This window comes from Quercus lobata, chromosome 10 (assembly GCF_001633185.2).
Source record: "Quercus lobata isolate SW786 chromosome 10, ValleyOak3.0 Primary Assembly, whole genome shotgun sequence".
NCBI lineage: Eukaryota > Viridiplantae > Streptophyta > Magnoliopsida > Fagales > Fagaceae > Quercus > Quercus lobata.
In genome coordinates this window covers 48,834,898-48,854,659 of record NC_044913.1, presented here as the reverse complement: position 1 = coordinate 48,854,659, position 19,762 = coordinate 48,834,898, and the positions used below count along the sequence as shown (strand labels likewise).

The following is a 19,762-nucleotide window of genomic DNA, read 5'->3' as shown; positions in this document are numbered from 1 at the left end:
GCCCATATTTTCATAATGGGTTTTTGGTGGAAAATTAGTCAATTACAAGGTAATTAAATTATTGGGCATAAATTAAAGTCACAAGGCCCATACATTAGACGAAGCTTCACCTATGCGATCATCAAAATGTGGTCGTTTCTAAACAAAAGTTAGGGTTTTCTCATGTAAATGCTCATGAATTTAGAGAGAAACACAATCATAATGATGCTAACAAGTTATGAACCTTTTTTAGTGTTTAGGATTCTTTCAGGTATGTGTTTTCTTCGACTCTGAGGCAAAGAGTTTTGGTTTAAGATTTAACTACCATTAAATTTTAAGAATCTTGAGAATACTACAATACGGAAGGTTCAAGTTGAAAGATACATTCTTTTATGCATAATAAAGTACCAACCAAATTGAACATGGATATTATAACCTAGTGGAGGGGTTGTTGTATATATAGGTATATAAATGTTTTTTTTTTTTTTTTTTTGAGAGAATAGGTATATAAATGTGTATGTTGTAATTTAATAGTAGAAACTATAGAGTAAATTTTAAGAAATTAAATTAAAAACCTGAGCTTAAAATTCTTGCATGAGTGAGTGATGTATAAATAAGGTACATGTGAACTTTCAGACTTAAATAAAATATCTGATGGTGAGCTGAGAATTGAACCAACTCCAAACTCGTCCATAAGAGTCGTTTAGGTCAAGGAGATAAAAATGAACATCCTTTATAGGACGGTCATCCATGAGGCAAGCCCCTGAATGACCCCCGGCACTTGGAAAATTTCATAGAGATTTGTCTACAAGAGCCAGTAAATTGAACCACATGTTATTATTTCAAGGCTTGAGTAAGATCTTAGTTCATCACTATAACTTCCTACTTAACTTCCAACGACATTTATAGAAAAAGATAAAATATTCTAACTCCTATAGCGGTTGTGGAAGTTAACCCTGAACCCTCTGACCTCCTCAAATATAGGGGGAGTTACAAAACAAATAACCGCTTCAAGAGCACACTATATAAAACATTTATTCACATCAAATGAAGGTAAGTTTTGAGACAACTCCCAAAAAGTTGGAATTCTAGAATTTAAGAGAGAAAACTAACTTAAGCATCAGAGGGTTCTTGACCGGTTAGCCCCGGTCTCCTTTGATCGTTTGTTTTTCTTTTCAAGCCTTTCAATCACTTATTAGATCATTGAAGTTCCGAGCATTCAGTTTACTGATTTTCTGTGCATCATCAATATCAATTATGAAGAGTGTGCTCAAGTGAGATCTTTTTGCTTGAGTGAGAAGGCTAGTTTGCTTAAGCAAGGTCATTCTTGTTTGGGTGGGACAATTGCAGCAAGTGTATTTCCCATAGAATTTTGCAGAAAACAAAGGGAAAAAGTGTTCTTTAAGTCCCAGGCGGCCAGTGACAATCAGGACACTATTTTAGCTTGTACTAATTTATGTGACCTTTCAAAGATGTCTTTCAATGACAACTCTTCATAGTTTATAGATAGATTTTCATTTTTTTTTCTTCATATTTTTGCACACATTTTAGAGAAAATTCACATGATCTTCAAATCTTCTATTGTAAAATCCCGACTTAGTTATTTGAGACAATTTGCCTGCAACCCATTTATAAACTCATAAATATTGTCTTAAAAATAACAATTTATTTGTGCATCTAAACCTCTTTATTCTTGTATTCTTCCATTGATTTTTCCATGTTCCCCAAAACCCACGGGCCACGGCCTAGATCAACCACTCAAGCCAAGATCGGCCATTCAACCTTTTTTTTTTTAAAAAAAAAATTTGGGAAAAAAACTAAAATTTTAGCAAAAATGTAAGACGGCTATCCTTACATAAAGAGTAGTAATAGTTGCATGTAGTATGGGTACATGCACAATGTCTGCAACAGAAATTGTCGTCACATGAATACTCAATAAACTATGAGCCTATCCCTTTTTTTTCTCCTCTCCTCCACTCCAACCCCCGACAACCTCTAATTATGAGAGATTAACTATACTCATAGATACCCTCTTCCTGATATTTCCTTTTGATTAAATCAAACTAACTAATCATTTTCCTGAATGATTTAGCTCATCATTTTTAGTTTGTTATTGGTTTCTTCTCCTGAACTTGTAGTCTTGTACAAGTACATGTATTGACCAAGATCTTTTATAGTAGACTTAGACAGCTTGCAAAAAATACATATATGAATATAAATTGTTTAGATACTGGTACACACCAAAAAAACAAGTTCGGACAGTCATCGTTACTTTCCTAGTTTCCTGTCATCTGTCTTTGCTGCATCTGCATTTAGAAACTGTTCTGTCCAAATCATTCAAGATTTTCAGGATTATGTTGAAAACACTTTTTTTTTTTTTTTTCAATATGTAACTATTATTATATTATGCACACACCTACCAATACCATACTGCATACACAAGTAAATACACACACCCCAAAACAGATTTTGAGCAAATTAAATGAACATTATATTGTAATCATTTATATTTTTTTAATGAACATTGTAGCAGCATCAAAAAAAATTTCTTTATCTCTCTCTCTCTCTTTTTTTGGTTTTTTTTTTTTTTTTTACCCTTTTGCTTAAGAAAATAAAATTTTCATGGACATTTTGTGCATGATTTTGTATAAATAAAAAGGTCGTACTCAGTATACAAAACTTTCACTTCTAAAATATTTGAGAGAGGTTATAATAGGTAAGCTTACTCTTTTTTTTATTTATTTAATAGGCTGATTTCTAGAATTGAACCCATAAACTATTGCTTTTGATATAAGATACTTGCCATCCCCCAAATAACAATGATACTGAATTTTATAGTCATGGCAAAGGATTTTCATTATCTGATTTTTTTTTCTTGGGAATTACAGCAAAAGGTGTGAACAAAATAAATAATAGTGCTTCCAACCCCAGGATTAAAAATTTAAAGACAGATCAGTATCACATAACCCGATTTTATTTTATTTTTAATAAAAATCCCCTCTATTATATTCTAGAAGCCTTATTGATATATTGTTCTTATTTTATTATATTAGTTGTAGATTTGTGGGGCTCAATGTTATTTAATATTTATTAGCCTTTTAATATTAGGCAAACAACGTGAAAATTTGCACTATATATGCTTGAAATAGCCATGGTCTAGTAACAAGAAAATTGAACCAGCTTGATTTGCCTTCAATTTATCTTTCGTGTAAAATAAATGAACATCGATGCCTTCTATTTCAATGATCAGTATATGTTTGATAACCTTAGTATGAAAATGAAATAATTTTTTTTTGTAATTGAAAATGAAATAATTAGACAGATCAAAGACTAAGGCTTGTAAATTTTTTTTCTTGATCCCCCTTGTAAGAGTGGGTTTTTTTTTTTTTTTTTTTTTGGTTGTTGTTGTTGTTGATAAGTTGTAAGAGTGGGTTTCGATTAGCAAGAAAATGCTGTAGTTTTTATGTTACTTGACTGGTTGGGTGCAAATTTAAGCCACAGTTTTTCTTTTTTTTCTTTTTTTTTTTTGAGACTTTTAGAGGCTGCCTATTCTATTCCTATATACCTCCTCACCATGTAACACAAAAAGAAACAACAAGTCCACAACAATAAAAAAATAAAACCCTTTAAATGAGTATAATGAATTGTGTCAATTGTCGGATGACCTGTTCACCTAATGCGTCTCGGACTCTATTCGGAATAAGGCTATTCCAAAGGATTTTTATTTATTTTTTTATTTTTTTTAGAAAAGGATAATTTGAATTCTAATCTCAATTCTCAATATAGAAGATGTAGGAATCTTTAATTCACGAGAAGGGAAAAGTTAGTAAGTATTTTAAAGACATTGATTTAGGAAATATTTAGACACTTTTTATAGGAAAATAAAAAATTAATTAATTATTTTGACAATTTTTATATTTTTTTTATAAAAGTAGTATCAAAATTTTCTTAAATTGATCTATTAAAAAATGCTTTAAGAGCACCCGCGGGACTCATCTACAAATTAGATTGTAAATAATATAACAGTATCCCGATACCTGAAAAGAGAAAAAAAAAAAATGCTTTCAATAATGTTAGCTATAATTAATGCTATTCTTAATGCTCAAAACTATGATAATTGAAAAAAGCATGATTTTGCATCCTTAGACTGTTTGGTTGGGAATATTTAGTCTCCTAACATTTTTCTTTGACTAGGCCTAACAACAATAAAAGCACAGAAACAAAACAAACAATCCATGAGACAATAGAGAATAATTCTCAACCACCACACATTCTTGGTGCAATCATCACCCCACAAGTAATTATACTTGTGGAGTGATCTTTACAAATATAATTACTTGTAGAGTGTGAGAGATAAGGGCCGAGATTTAAGTTTTTAGGAGAGAGTTTCACACACATATATACTTAGATTAAGTTAGAGTAGAATTTCTATAATGTATTAAAAAAAATTATTTAAAAAAAAAAAGAAAGATAAAAGAGTAGTACCCAAACCCAAATTAGTATTTAGTAAGTCTAGCATGTGGACCACAAAGAATGTATTTTGAGAGGACGAGCATATAAACGTGTGAACTATTTACCTCTTAAATCTTAATAATTATCGACCATCATCATTAATATAATTATTGGTTTATTAGTTATTACCCAACTTTATCTATTCTTCTAAAAAAAACTAACTTTATCTATTTATTTTTATAATGGGATTTCTTTTTTCTTTTTTTCTTTTTTAAGAAAGTTATAATGGGATTCCTAAGTCTATTACAATGTTATTTTTAATGGGTCAAGCTATGGTCTTTCATTTTACTCCCCAAAAAAAAAAACATCGGTACTACTATAGGTCCACGTTTTCCAAAACCCTAATGTCTTTAAATTATAAATATTTAAATTTTGTAATTTCCCGTTTATATATAGTTAATTAAGATTTCGCTTTTCTCTTTTTAAAAAATAGTAAAGATTTCTATTGTTAAATAAGAAACTCTGTATTATATTATGTCTAAAAAAATCTCATTGATATATTGGCCTAATAATAAAGAGTAGTTATTAAAAAAATAACATATTCAAATTCTATTGTATTTGCCATGAAGATAAAAATTTCAACTTATTTTTCCTTTACCAAGAGTCTTATAGTTTAATTGACACCCTTTTATGTTTCTCTTTATAAATATTGTATTATCAAACAAATAATTTTTTCCCTTTAAAAATATTTTATTTTTATATATCTGTAATCTATATGATATATAATATCCGAAATATTTGATTATTAGTTGACTTTCTAATATTTTGTCATGTCAGTGTGGACTCTTCTTTTTTAATACAAAATCTAATCAAATCGTAGTCGTTCCTTTTACTACCTAACAACACAGAGGCACACATGATATATGCATACTCGACAAAAATGGCAAAATACCTCTTTCACCCAAAAGTTCCAACAAAATGTCTATGTTCTAAAACTATCTAGGAATATTCCCCTGTTTTGAAACTCAGTTGTCTAAAAATCAAATTTCAATGTAAAACTCGATTTGTAGAAAATCGAGTTATTGGCAATCAAACTTAAAAATAAATAAATAAATTTATGGAACTCGAGTTCCATTCAAGGAACTTCCATTTGAAATTTTTCAAGGAACTCGAGTTCCTTACTGAAATTCGATTTTTAAAAAATCGAGTTTCAAAATAGGGACATTTTACTATATAGTTTCAGAACAGGGGCATTTTGCTGGAACTTTTGGGTGAAAGGAGTATTTTGCCGTTTTGGCTTGCGTACCAACCTACTACTTGATATATATACAGTATTACACCAAAATCCTCTGCCGTATTTTTTATTTTTTTGGTTTTCACACTCTTAGTCAACCAAAACTCTCTTTGGGGATTACATTGTTTCTATAAACTCTTCGTCCTCAAGGTACTTGAATTTCTCTTCTTTTAAAAAAAAAAAAAAAATTCATAATCTCAATGTGTATTTGTTTCCTGTATTCTTTCCTGTAGTCATAATAGTCTATCTTGGTGCATGTTTCTTTAAATTTTAGCCCGAGTGTTTGTGTAAGTTCTTTACTTCTTTTGTTAGTTTCCTCTTAAATTTATATGGATTTACATTAGCTCAACTACTAAAGTTTCTTGTTTTTGGCTTGCATTAGTTTTGCATATGGCTTGCCAAGAACTGTGTTTGGCCTAGAGGCAGGTTTTAGGCATGGAATTGAGACATATAGACTAAATTCAATTCAATTTTCAGGGAACAGTACTGAAAGATTGAAACTTTGAAATTTAGATCATAAATTCAATTCAATTTTCAGGGAACAGTACTGAATTTTCAAGGGGAAAGCGGATGAGAATTTTAGATCAAGAGTCTGAATCTCAAAGATGCAATAGTTTGGGAGGGGAGGTAACTGTAGCTGGATTTGGAATTGAGTTGTAAAAATTTATTATGCCTCAACCTTATTATGCTTTAAGTTCAAATTTATTATTTTTTTAATATAAAACTGTAAACCTTAAAACAGTAAATGTGTATGATGGTTTAGCTTTTCATGTTTTAATTGAACAAAACTAAGAAACAATAAAATTATGTTTTTTAACTAAATTCAAATACATATGTTTGATTTCCTCAAAAAAAAAAAAAAAAAAAAGTGTTTGAATTTAATCGAGGAACCTAATATACTGCATTTAAGGTCTCATTCATACCTAAAGTTTGACTTGATTTAATTTGCATTGTGTTTAATTCCTTTTTTTTTTCAATAAAATTTAAAAAAAAAATGACAAAGAGAGGAAGAAGAAATATATCATTTTATATTAAAGAAGTCTCACTTAGAAGATTAAATCTCATTCAAAATAGTTTTTCAGTGCATAACACAAGTTAGCGACTCCTTAATATAAATCCATAAGTAATTTGACTTTTCATTGACCTTTTATTATTTTACCATATAAGTTTTTAAAACTTCAGTATTTTACATTATAATATGTCATGATTGTTTTATATATGTATTAATTGATTATAAATTATGCATTTAAACATGTCATTATGATCTTACCATGTCATATTTCTTTTAAATGGTAGAATATATAATTCCACATATTAACAAAATTATAATAAATTCTTATTAATACTTACCATAAATAAATAAATAATTATACCTAGTCAAAAGAATAAAAATAAAAAATTATATTTTGTTAAGTCTTCTCATGCATTGTACGTCATATTCAGGCTAGAACTTCTGAAACCAATCACTAGTAGTTTAGAACTTAAACAGAGTTTTATATTATCCCAAGAAGCATAGATCTCTTAAAAATCCAAGAAAGAATAATAGAGTATACTACCATCAAAGCTAGACAAGAATTAGAACAAGTATATGGATTAATAAATGTGAAAGGTCTGTGATACGAGCGTAGATTATGGTATAGTAAAATAGATTTGACCCGAGAGTTTAGGGGTGTAAAATTCCTATAATATCCTATACTATTAGAGCAGAATAATATCTTCTTTAAATAAAACAATTAGCAATAAATTTCAAAGGTGCTTTATAATACAAAGAAATTTAAGAAAAATGGTGAATTTCGGTTAAAATTTTTGGATTTCAAAATTTTGAATGACTGTTTCAAGTGGGCATTTTTCCTTCACAAAACACTAGAAAGAGCGGAAAGAGCGGAACAAAAGTGAGAAATTTGTAACCTTCATTTAATAAACCGTGTTACATTCACATTGTAATAAATATAAACAGTTATTTTAATTAATTTTGGCTTCACCATTCCATTTTAATGGCATAGTAATTTTTTTTTTTTTTTTTTTACTGAATTAGGTTTTCAATTTCCTTATAGTACTTGTAAAGATATATGTAACTCAACTGTTGACAAAAATTTTCTCCCAAAAAAAAAAAAAATTTTGGTATAGTATTTGTCAATATGTCACTCAACAAAAATTGGAGCTAACGATTTGTGTATATTATAGGTGTGTCTATTTTTTTTTTTTCCACCCAATTTGGGTGTTCTCAAGAACTCTTAGAACACTCAATTAATCTCTAAATAAGTGTAAATCTGATTTTACACACACCAAATAATTACAATAAAGGTGTACGTACTACTACGGAGCTAATGGTACCATCTCTTGTTATAATGAGAGTAAGTTCAAAGTTTTTGGCTTTGAACTTTGGCACGGTCTTCTGTTAAAAATGAGAGTAGGTCCAAGTTTTAAATTTGGGAAATATAGTTCGAGTCTTTAGAGTCTATCCAGGGCCCTCCATATGGGACATTTTTTTTTGGAACATATTGGTTGGACAAAATATTTGTAACATAAAAAAATAAATGATCATGCATGCAAGAAGACAACAATGATGAACCCCATAATTAGACAACAAGCAAGAGTCTTGGGGCAAAGGTATGAAAGAATTTGAATTGAGAAGAAAGTGCATGGACTATGGAGCAGATATTTCTGTTTAAGCCTAACAAAGTGAAAAAAGAAAAAGAAAAAATTGAGACTGGTGACCATGTGAGCAGTAATCTAGGCATGAAAAGATCAAAATGGCATTAACTTCTCATTTATTGTGTTCACCTACACATTGCTCATTTTCAGAAGCTGCAGTTTTATGGCATTTAATGCAGCCTCTCTCTTTCACTCTTTCTTTTCTCTTTCTCTCTACACAGTCTTGCCTGCAACAGCGATAGCCTTCCAACCATCCATCTTGATTTCTTTTCATGCAATTCATTCACCTCTTCTCCCATATGTAAAAAGATGTGCTATGCAGTGCAGTGAAATGGAAAGAGATGTAGTACTAGGCTTTTGTCATAAAAAGCTTTTTGTGGATGAACCTGAGAGAATCAAGCTAAGTCCTCCATGATTCCTAATGTGATCTATAGTGTTTTTTGTCCAAAGTTGCTGAAATCCCTCATGCATCTATGTTTACTGGTAAGTGTTTAGCGTTTCTCTCTGCAGAAACAGAAAAAAATTTAAATTTTACTCACATTGGCCTGGGAGAAGAACAGAAAAAGTAGTTGGGTTTCTCTTTATGTTGTTGCTTTCCCGGTTGTTATTGCTAAATTATTGTCTTAGTTGGGAGTTCTGACCTGGGTAGTTGTTAGTTTTTTTCACATTCACTTCAACTCTACTGTTTTATTTGTGGAAGTTCAATATATATAGTTTGTTTCGTCTTTCCTTAGCCATGGGGGCAAGGGAGTATAATGGTTTTCAGTTCCTTATATGGCTTCAGAAGGACAAAATTTTTCTTCTAGATAGTGGTTCTCTGCTGGATTTTGTTTTTGCACAGACACAGGCATGAGACTTTCTATTAAGTGGGTATTTTGTAGTCATTGAAAGTTGGGGAAGGCTTTTTGTAATGGGGTGTTTGGTAGGAGGTTCCCTCAATAGGGTCATGAATATGAACACTTGGAGAGCTGGATTGCTCGTGGAACTTATGGTTTTATCGGATTTATTGTGGTTAGTTTCAGGTTTAGGCTCCATGTCTTCCATTGCCGTTTCTTATGGTGAGAAAGGTCCTGTTTTCTGTGGTCTAAAATCAGATGGATCACATCTTGTAACCTGTTATGGTGCAAACTCTGCTATAATCTATGGAACTCCAGCTCATTTTCCATTTATGGGTCTAACAGCTGGTGATGGCTTTGTCTGTGGGCTCCTAGCCGATTCAAACCAACCTTATTGTTGGGGTAGCAGTGGTTATATCCAAATGGGTGTTCCCCAGCCCATGATTAAAGGATCTGAGTACTTGGAAATCAGTGCTGGCGATTACCATTTATGCGGCTTGAGGAAACCCTTAACCGGAAGGCGCAGAAACACTTCTTTGGTTGATTGCTGGGGCTATAACATGACTGAAAACTATGTGTTTGATGGACAGCTTGAGTCGATTTCAGCTGGTTCTGAATTCAGTTGTGGTTTGTTTTCTCAGAATAGAACTGCTTTCTGTTGGGGCGATGACACTAGTAGCCAGGTGGTGAGCTTAATTCCTAAAAACATGAGGTTTCAGAAGATTGCAGCTGGTGGATATCATGTTTGTGGGATTTTAGAGGGGGTAAATTCTAGAGCTTTTTGTTGGGGAAGGAGCTTGAACATTGAGGAAGAAATCTCTGTGGCCTATGCAGGTCAAGGAAATGTAGACTCGGCTCCAAATGTTCCAATGCTTTCTGTTGTGGGGGGAAAGTTTCATGCTTGTGGAATTAAGAGCTATGATCGTGGAGTTATTTGTTGGGGTTTCATCATCAAACCAAGCACCCCCTCTCCTAGTAGCACTAAGGTTTATGAAATTGCTGCTGGGGATTACTTCACTTGTGGAATTCTTGCTGGGAAATCTCTGGCACCCTTTTGTTGGGGTCTTGGATTTCCTAATTCTCTTCCAATAGCTGTCTCCCCAGGATTCTGCAAGCCTACTCCATGTGCTCCCGGTTTCTACGAAGTTAGCCCTGAGAATGCCCCTTGCAAGTCTCCTAATTCTCGCGTTTGCATGCCATGCAGCAATGGCTGCTCTTCTGAAATGTATCAAAGTTCTGAATGCACTTTGAAATCTGATAGGCAGTGTGCTTATAATTGTTCAAGTTGTTTCTCAGCTGAATGCTTCTCAAATTGTACTTCATATGCCAATGGCATTAATGGAAAGAAGAATGAAAGGTTTTTGTCACTGCAATGGCCAGTCATTGTTGCAGAGATTGCTTTTGCTGTTTTCTTGGTGAGTATTGTGTCTTTAACTGCAGTTTTATATGTACGCTACAAGTTACGGAATTGTCAGTGCTCAGGGAAAGGATCAAAGACCAAGAAGAATAATGGTGGTGGTTCTGCATTCCAAAAAGATACCAGCAAGATAGGTCCTGACTTGGAAGAGCTGAAGATAAGGAGAGCTCAGATGTTCACTTATAAGGAACTTGAGAGAGCCACTGATGGGTTTAAAGAAGAAACCCTTGTGGGGAAGGGAAGTTTTTCCTGTGTTTTCAAAGGGGTTTTGAAAGATGGGACAGTAGTTGCAGTTAAAAGGGCTATTACATCTCCGAACAAGCAAAAGAATTCAAATGAGTTTCATACAGAACTCGATCTACTTTCAAGGTTGAACCATGCCCATTTGCTGAATTTACTTGGATATTGTGAAGAAAGTGGTGAAAGGCTTCTTGTTTATGAGTTCATGGCTCATGGGTCCTTGCATCAACATCTTCATGGGAAAAACAAAGCCCTGAAGGAGCAACTGGATTGGATTCGAAGGGTCACGATTGCTGTCCAAGCAGCACGGGGGATTGAATACTTGCACGGTTATGCTTGCCCACCTGTAATTCACCGAGACATTAAGTCTTCAAACATCCTCATCGATGAAGAACACAATGCCCGAGTAGCTGATTTTGGTTTGTCATTATTGGGACCTGCTGATAGTAGCTCCCCACTGGCTGAGCTACCAGCAGGAACTCTTGGGTATCTTGATCCTGAGTACTACAGGCTTCACTACCTTACAACCAAATCCGATGTCTATAGCTTTGGTGTTCTGCTATTGGAGATTCTTAGTGGCAGGAAAGCCATTGATATGCAATATGAAGAAGGGAATATAGTTGAGTGGGCAGTTCCTTTGATTAAATCCAGTGACTTAAATGCAATTCTGGATCCCGCTTTGAAGCCTCCTTCTGATCTTGATGCCCTGAAAAGAATTGCAAATGTGGCTTGTAAATGTGTGAGAATGAGAGGGAAGGAGAGGCCATCAATGGATAAAGTGACAACAGCTTTGGAGCGAGCGCTTGCACAGCTAATGGGTAGTCCAAGCAATGAGCAACCAATTTTGCCTACTGAGGTAGTATTGGGAAGTAGTAGATTGCACAAGAAGTCCTCTCAAAGATCTTCGAATCGGTCAGTCTCAGAAACTGAGGTGCCGGAAGCTGAGGATCAAAGGTTTGAGTTTAGAGCACCTTCATGGATAACTTTTCCTAGTGTTACTTCTTCCCAGAGGAGGAAGTCATCAGTCTCAGATGCAGACGTTGATGGGAAAAACTCAGAAGCGAAAAATCAGGGAAATGCAGGAAGTGGTGTTGGTGATGGGTTGAGGAGTTTGGAGGAAGAGATTGGTCCTGCTTCTCCTCAAGAGAGCTTGTTCTTGCAGCACAATTTCTAAAATGCCTTAAAAGCTTCTCAAGCAGAAGTCAGGTTTTAAATTTTTTGATTGGTCTTGCTGGGTTTGGATTAGTTTCTTGGAGGCTGAAATGTAAAAAGAAGAATGGGAGGTTGTAATTTTCTTGATTTCTAGTGCTACAGTTACAAACTACTATTGACCACCACCATGTTGTTTTGTGACTTTCATCCTAGTTTCTTATGTATTCAATCTTACAGTTTGGTAGTTTTACAATCTCCAGGACATTAGATTTAGCATCTTAGTAGATTCCATTCTTTTATGGTCATTGTACTGGTTGTAACTCTTCTTATTTCATTTTTAGCTAATTGGTTGTAAAGCTAAATTGCCTGTTTTGTGTGTTCAATTCTAACTAACTGGAGTTTTTCTGAATGTTGGTTAGCTGTCTTTTGTGCAATGAACAAGTTTTATGCATCTCAATTGTGTGGAAAAGGTCTGCACTCTGCAGTATTGGTAGTAATTCCTTACAGAAAATTGGCATAAAATTTTTAAGGTGGAATTGAAAACATTAGAATTACTTTGGCTTTTTTATTATTATACAAAATTTTCAAACAACCCCATTTTCAAAATGTCTTGTGATATAGAGTTTTAACCGAAAAACACTTCAGTATATTTGAAGGTTTGATAAATTATAATAGGTAGTGCTTTAAAATTGTGGATTTAAAGGAGTTTTAAAACTCTTAAACAACTTTGTGGCCAAATTGTTCTTAGTTGCCAATTAAATGATCAGATCCAATATTAAATAGGGCTGTACTTTTGATCAAAGAGAAGCCCAGGGTTGGAAGCAGCAAAGAGAAAAAAATATATAATTCCAAAAATGCCCTCACGCAGGATCGAACTACGGACCTTCAGTTTACAAGACTGACGCTCTACCACTGAGCTATAAGGGCCGTTGGAAGGATATGGACAAATTTAATTTAATAACGAAAAGAGCTCGCACGAGGTCAAATTTTTCCCTAGATGCTATCTTGTTTTAACCAATAACAAAAATTAAAATTAAAAAGGTATATTACTTGGATTCTTATTCCAGAGTAGAGTGGTGGAGGTGGCTATGGTGTTTGCTCTTTATTATTTTACTGTGTTGTTTATATTAATTTATTGTATTGAAAGGTAAAATAAAACTACTGAAGTTAGGCATTTTGTAAAGTGAGATGGTAAAATAGCTTTTGGTGGAGCTAAATTACTAAATTTATGGCTCCTCCAATGTGGATGCGCTGATAAATAAAAGGTACTTGCTAAAAGTTTTGTACTTTAATGGTACTAATATGCAACTCATGCTTACATATAGGAATGATGAATTGTAGTGGTGCTATTGACATTAGCTTGAGTTATAAAACATATAAGATATTAGTTCAATCACAACATTTGGAGGTATTAAATAGTTTTTTTTTTTTTTTTTTTTGCTATTTTCATAATATTGGTTATGCCAACTTTCTCATTACACTGCTATTATGTATATAATTTTAAAAATCATTATTGGATACTAAATAGACAATATCAAGTCACAATCACTATCCATGAAGTTTTACTAAATACAATACAAAATAAATGTATAAATTGGTCCAATAGTATCTCCTAAATTGAATGAGGATAGGTGCATGAGATCGTTCAACTCAATTAGAATTTGTTACATTCAAGATCCTAGCATACAGAATATCTGAATAGAAACTGTATAAAAAATATGTTCATTAGTTCAAAGAAAAAATAATAGCAAAAATCTAAATAATTTAATTTTTATGGAAAGCTAACGAAAGCAAAATTCAATTTTGAATCTAATTAAATTTTCTCTAAGCATTGAGTATATATATATGATTAAGTCTTTAATGGTTTATTTTTATTGAACTCCTCATTTTCTACATTGAATTGACTCACTTGGCACAAAAATTAAAAAACTTACATTAGATGAGACACGTAGCGCAAAATTAAACTCTATAGTATTAATGGTCTATAAACCAAACAAGATATACAAAATTCATCTGTTGCCTCTTTCCCTTCTTCTTTAAATTCAAACACATACAAAAAAATTTCCCCCTTCCATTTACATTTTCAATTCTAATATCTTTACATAAGTATTGTCTATAATATAAATTTCCCTTCTAAGTATTGTCAAATAGAGTGTTAGGGAATTCTACACTTAAGAGTTCTCTTCTTTCTGTCTTTCTTTCTTGTTTTTAAAAATTTATTTATTTTATCATATACATCTTAGAGGTCTCTAGATCCTAACTTAAACTATATTTTAATGATTTGAATCACTTAGATTGTCAGGAATAGTATGTGTATATTTATAAAAGTTTAACAATTACAGAGGTGTCCATCAATTTAGTTTACTAGGGATCAAGTTTGATTAAATAATCTTTGATATGTTCAATTGTGGATGCTTCTTCACTTATAGCTTACATTAAGGTTGACACCCAAAGAGGCCCAATTAGGTGTAAATGACAAAAAAGTGGGCCCAAACCAAGGACCATGGGTCCAAGGGGCAAAGGATTCAACCCAAAAAAGACCTTTTCATAGGAAGACTTCGCCTTGGTATTTCGAGAAGACTAGCCCAAGCAGGGTTTGTACTAAGAACCCAAGCCAAGGAGAAAAGCAAGCTCAGAAACATAGACAGACATGTGTAGGCTAGCAAGTTACTCACAGGTTGCTATCAGACGAAGGAACAATGAAATCCTTGAGTAAAAGTTAGAGGAAGCTTCTTGAAAAAACAACCATCTCCTCCATATTAAATGCACTGCACCAACTAGTCATGCTGCATTAATGGCTAAATGACCCTCTTGAACAGTGTTCCAACAGCTTGTTGTAACATCTAAGCCTCAAAAGGAAAGGAAGGGGAGGATGAGATAAGTATTCCAACAAGGGAATCATCCGCCTTACATGTGGACGGCTAAGATGAATGCTATCAGGGTTTTTGCCCTAAAATCCAATTTATTGGCATGACATAAATAATTACATTGTCTAATTATATGAGACTATTTATTAATGAACTAATGGGACATTATTAGGGCTGTCCACGGGTCAATCCTGGTCGGGTTTATGCCCAACCCGGAACCGACCCAATCACTTCGGGTCTCCTAAACATGGACCCGCCGCCAACCCGCCGACGGCAACGGTTCGGATGGTCGGACGTCAAAGTTTTCCAGTCGGTTTTCGGTCGGGCTCGGATTGTGAGAATCGCGCCTGATTTTTGCCAAAATCTGCATATTTTTGCTGGATCTGACCGGATTTCGAAGAGAGCTTGGCTGATCTCAACGAGCTTAGGCCGAACTCGAAGAGATCTTGGCAGATCTCAACGAGATCAGGCCCGATCTTAAAGAGATCTGGCCCGATCTCGAAGAAATCCGGCGAGATCTCGAAGAGATCAGGCCAGATCTCGATGAGAGCTCGTTGGATCTCGACAGATTGGACAAAATCATACCGGCGAACTACTTCAATCGACGGAGAAAGCTTTTCCGGTGTGTTTTCCGGTCGGGTCGGTTGAAATCGGTTTTCCATGCTTTAACCTGTCAACCGACCCGCCGGACTCGGATTTTAGGATTGGGGATCCGCCGCCGACCGTCACCGAAGTCGGCTCGGCCAGTTCTCGGGCCGGATCGACCGGGTGGGGCGGGTACCGGGTCTGGTTGGACACCCCTAGACATTATCTTAGTCCATGAGATGCATAATATGTGATTTATGTGAAAAGTCACAAAAAATATAAATCACAAGTTCTTTGTAAACTTAGAATTTTAGTTCGTAGTCGATGATGAAGTTGGGCGTTTCATCTATGATGATTATAACATATCAACTACGATGATTTGTCTTAATCATGGAAGTTGAGACTTCTAGTTGATATGTTTATATGTTTTAAGAGTTAAGACATATTGAACTGGACCGCTGTGAGATTTATTATTCTCCTAACGACTATCAAATGAATAATAAATCTCACGACTTCTATTTACATTAACTCTAAATCCTGAGAGAATAATGGACGTGATCATGAGATGTAGATTGCTTTGATATATCAGGAATGAGATCTATAAGTTATGGTCAAAATCTCAGTATGTTGGGCAGTCGCATTTAATGTTGATGGAACATATATTCACAAGATAGAATTCATAGTCTCTTAACGGAAATATAAAATATTCTCTTGAGATAAGTTTAATGGGTTTGGTTATTCAGAGTGTTGGGCCCAACCACTTTAATAAGGAGTTACTAAAGTATATATATTTATGAAATTAGATTTCATAAATATATATTGAATAACATAAAGAATTAAACTAGATACTCAAGAATTAAGATGTAGTAATCTTCAAAGTGACAATCTGTTTCATGACTTTGTATTACTACGAATATTTTAATAAATGGGTTGCATGTATAATAAAGTCTTAGGATATAATTTATCAATAGGCTTAGAATGCAATTATATTCATATAGTGGTATTGAATATAATTAATGGTAACTGTAGACTTGTCAAGAGTTGACAGAAAGGCCTAAGGCCCATTGGAACTAGAGTCTTATTTGTTCATTTTTGGTCTCACTCCAAGCCACATACTAGAGCCCAATTGGAATGGCCCAAAAGGCTGGCCCAATTAGATAATCAGTTATATATAAGGAGAGAAACATACAGAATTTTATTAAGGGGTTTTTCATAAAAGTCTTTTCATAAGAGTTCTCATAAAAAATGAAATAGTGTATGTGAGTGTTGGACACTCTTTATTCTCTCATTGGAAATTGATTGAGAGACAACACATCTTGGGCATTAAGTGAAATTGGAGTGAAGATTAAAAGTATTCCCAAGTACTTCTGATCTTCGGTTTTGAATTTCACCGCACCAAGGTACGCTTTCTTGTTCTTAAATTCCGAAATTTACATAGTACATGTTATCAATATCGAATAAAGTAGATCTATTAATTTTCCGCTGCGTATGTTTTGTATGTGATATAAACATGTATTTTTCCAACAGTTGCAACCATCTTATAAATAAATAAATAAAAGAACTCTTATGTGTGGGGAATCAAAGAAAGAGAGATTAAGTTAAGAAAGAAATTATTGTAAACACCCTTCTAATATCATCATCTGTACTATTACCATCATCGTATATAAGTTTTCATCGGATTGACCGAGGAGAGTTTATAAACGAACAACAATTATTTTTTCATAACTTCTGGCCATTAAGTCTTTTTATTCTGAGTTTCTTTATATCGTCTAAGAATTAGCTTTTAAGCCCATCTATACAAATTAGTTGCTTCAGTTAAGAACCCAACCCGATAGAGGTTTTCGGTGTTTACCCCGTACACTTGCTATTACCATGCTACTTTATCATAATTGAGATTAAATATTATTTTGTCTCCCAAATATATTTATTGTTTTTGATCTTCTTTATCTTTATCCTTACATAACCTAACTGAGTGGTTCCACATCTTAACCATGATCTAATGGATTTTTTTTGCCATTTAACATCATTTTACTAACAATTTCGTTAGTTAACACATTTTACAAACTATTTTGCAAAGTAGCATCTCGAGTTCCTTTAGGAAACTTGAGTTTTTAAAACTCAAGTTCTCAAATGATGCAGATAAATAATCCACATGAAACTCGGGTCTCTTAGACTTGAGTTCCATAGAGCAAAACCAAGAAGACGAAGAAGCAAACCTTTGTTCAAGTTGGAGAAGAAGAAGACAACCTCTGTTCTGGAGAAGTGGAAGACGCTGGAGAAGAAGAAGAACTATTTTCTGGAGAAGTAGAAAATGCTAGAGAAAGAAGAAGATCTTGGGGTTCTCTGAATCCAATTTGGAGAAGAAGAAGACGTTGGAGAAGAAGAAGGCGCTAGAGGAAAAGATCTGATCAGATATGAGAAATGGGATTTTTGGGACGAGTATTTATGAATCCATGGGGTTGTGTTTTGATTTGGGTCTAGAGAAAGAAGAAAGAAGGAAGAACAAGATAGTAGGAACTCAAGTCTTAGACACTTGAGTTCCACGTGGATTTTTATGTCCATCTTAGTTTTGCCACCACTTAGAAATTGAGACTTAAAAACAAGGAACTCAAGTCTCTAAAACTCGAGATGCTACTTTGCAAAATAGTTTGCAAAACATGTTAACTAACGAAATTGTTAGTAAAATGGTTTTATGGCAAAAAATAAAAAAATTAAAAAAAATAAAATCCATGATCTAACATCCTAATATATTGTTGCTTGATATAAAAGCTGTGATTATATTGTATTGGTGTGGACAAGTGTGAGAGCGTTTTATTATTTGATGTTCACTTTTCTTACATGTTTTATAGGGTTTTCTTCTTCTATGAAAGTGTTATGCATTGTATATAAGTCACACTGCAAGATAGCTCAAGCTGAGATATGCAAGCCGTTGTATCAAGAACGTAGAAGTCAAACATGGAGTGGAATATTGTGCATCAAACCAAATCATTGTCACCATCAATTTATAAAATTGGAGGGGGCAGTCTGTGGAAAATGTCATCATATTTCTCGATCATGTTATTGCACCTTCCCCAATAAATTTGATTAGTTGTGACCTATAAATTCATACTAGTTAGTAACTTTTGCAATAGATAAGAAGGTTCAATAATATATGATGTATTATCCATTTGATTATATATATAATTTGATAGTTTTTTATATCAAATTATCAAATTATACATAATAAAGTTTAATAAAATATGAAGTGTTCTCCATATTATTAATAGGTATTTATTATACTTATGTTTGTATATGAATCTATCTATTTTACCGTTTAAAGATAATATGACGAGACAATATTATAATGGATGAGGTAAAATATAAGAGATTTTATTGGGAATCTTTATAGAATTTAGACTCTAATTAAAAAATATATATTAGAATAAGGAAATGTTATGTCCACAACATTTTCACAACAAATTTTAAGTGGTAGGTTATTATTGATTGTTGCAATTGAGCAAAAAAGTAATTTAAGTTATGAATTCAAATTAAAACCAATAATAACTTATCACTTATGATTTATTGTGAAAGCGATGTGAAAAATGAAGTGAATGTAGCACAACTCTTAGAATAATGATGTGAAAAAATGTCAACTTTCAAAAGCTATGACAACCTAAGATAAAGCAAAAAAAAAAAGACCAAAGTTTTGTGTGTGTGTGTGTGTATGTATATATATATATATAAAACTTTGATATTATCGGTGATGCTCAATTAAGGGGGATATACATGTTGTGTATAATGAATAGAATATGTAAATGCTTAATAAGAAATAATTCAATCTCTAAAATAAAAGAGAGAGTATATTAAGTTGATTTCCAAGAAATTCAACACACATATATATATATATATATGAAATTAAATTCTATAAAGATGTGGTATAAAATCAATGTTGATTCATAGTTGGAATCCCATTAAATTATTTTTTTTCCCAAAAAATCCAACATACCATTTGAGGTTTTCATATTTGATTGGAAAAGTAATGTTCCTCCTTTTGGCTAGTGATACAGATTCAACAATTTTTGCTCAAAATACCATACAAATATTGTGTTTTCAAACTATCGAATTCTCCAAATACTCTCAAATCTCAATCTTTGCTAGGGAAGATAATCCAAATATATCTCATAGATTTTTCCAAATTTCAATCGCTAATACTTCAATTGTTGGAACTATCAATATTGCCTGCTATAACATATTCGATCTTCAAATAAAAAAATAAATAAAAGGTAAATTACAAATTACACTCCTA

The 19,762-nt window shown here is 33.0% G+C and overlaps 1 protein-coding gene and 1 non-coding gene across 3 annotated transcripts; one reads left to right on the top strand and one right to left on the bottom strand.

Annotated features, from left to right (window-relative positions):
• Nucleotides 1-8,525: 8,525 nt before the first annotated feature.
• Nucleotides 8,526-12,394, top strand: LOC115963886 (serine/threonine-protein kinase-like protein ACR4). Of its 2 annotated transcripts, XM_031083111.1 has the most exons (2): nt 8,526-8,863; nt 9,397-12,394. In XM_031083111.1, exons 1-2 carry the CDS (start codon nt 8,854-8,856, stop codon nt 12,045-12,047), a joined length of 2,661 nt encoding a protein of 886 aa, XP_030938971.1. In that variant the 5' UTR covers nt 8,526-8,853; the 3' UTR covers nt 12,048-12,394. The 2 variants fall into 2 exon arrangements, with proteins under 2 accessions (XP_030938971.1, XP_030938969.1); XM_031083109.1 differs by having other exon boundaries at nt 8,526-12,394.
• Nucleotides 12,395-12,880: 486 nt separating this feature from the next.
• TRNAT-UGU lies at nt 12,881-12,952 on the bottom strand. The gene has a single exon. It is a non-coding gene; the product is annotated as a tRNA-Thr (tRNA).
• Nucleotides 12,953-19,762: the final 6,810 nt, after the last annotated feature.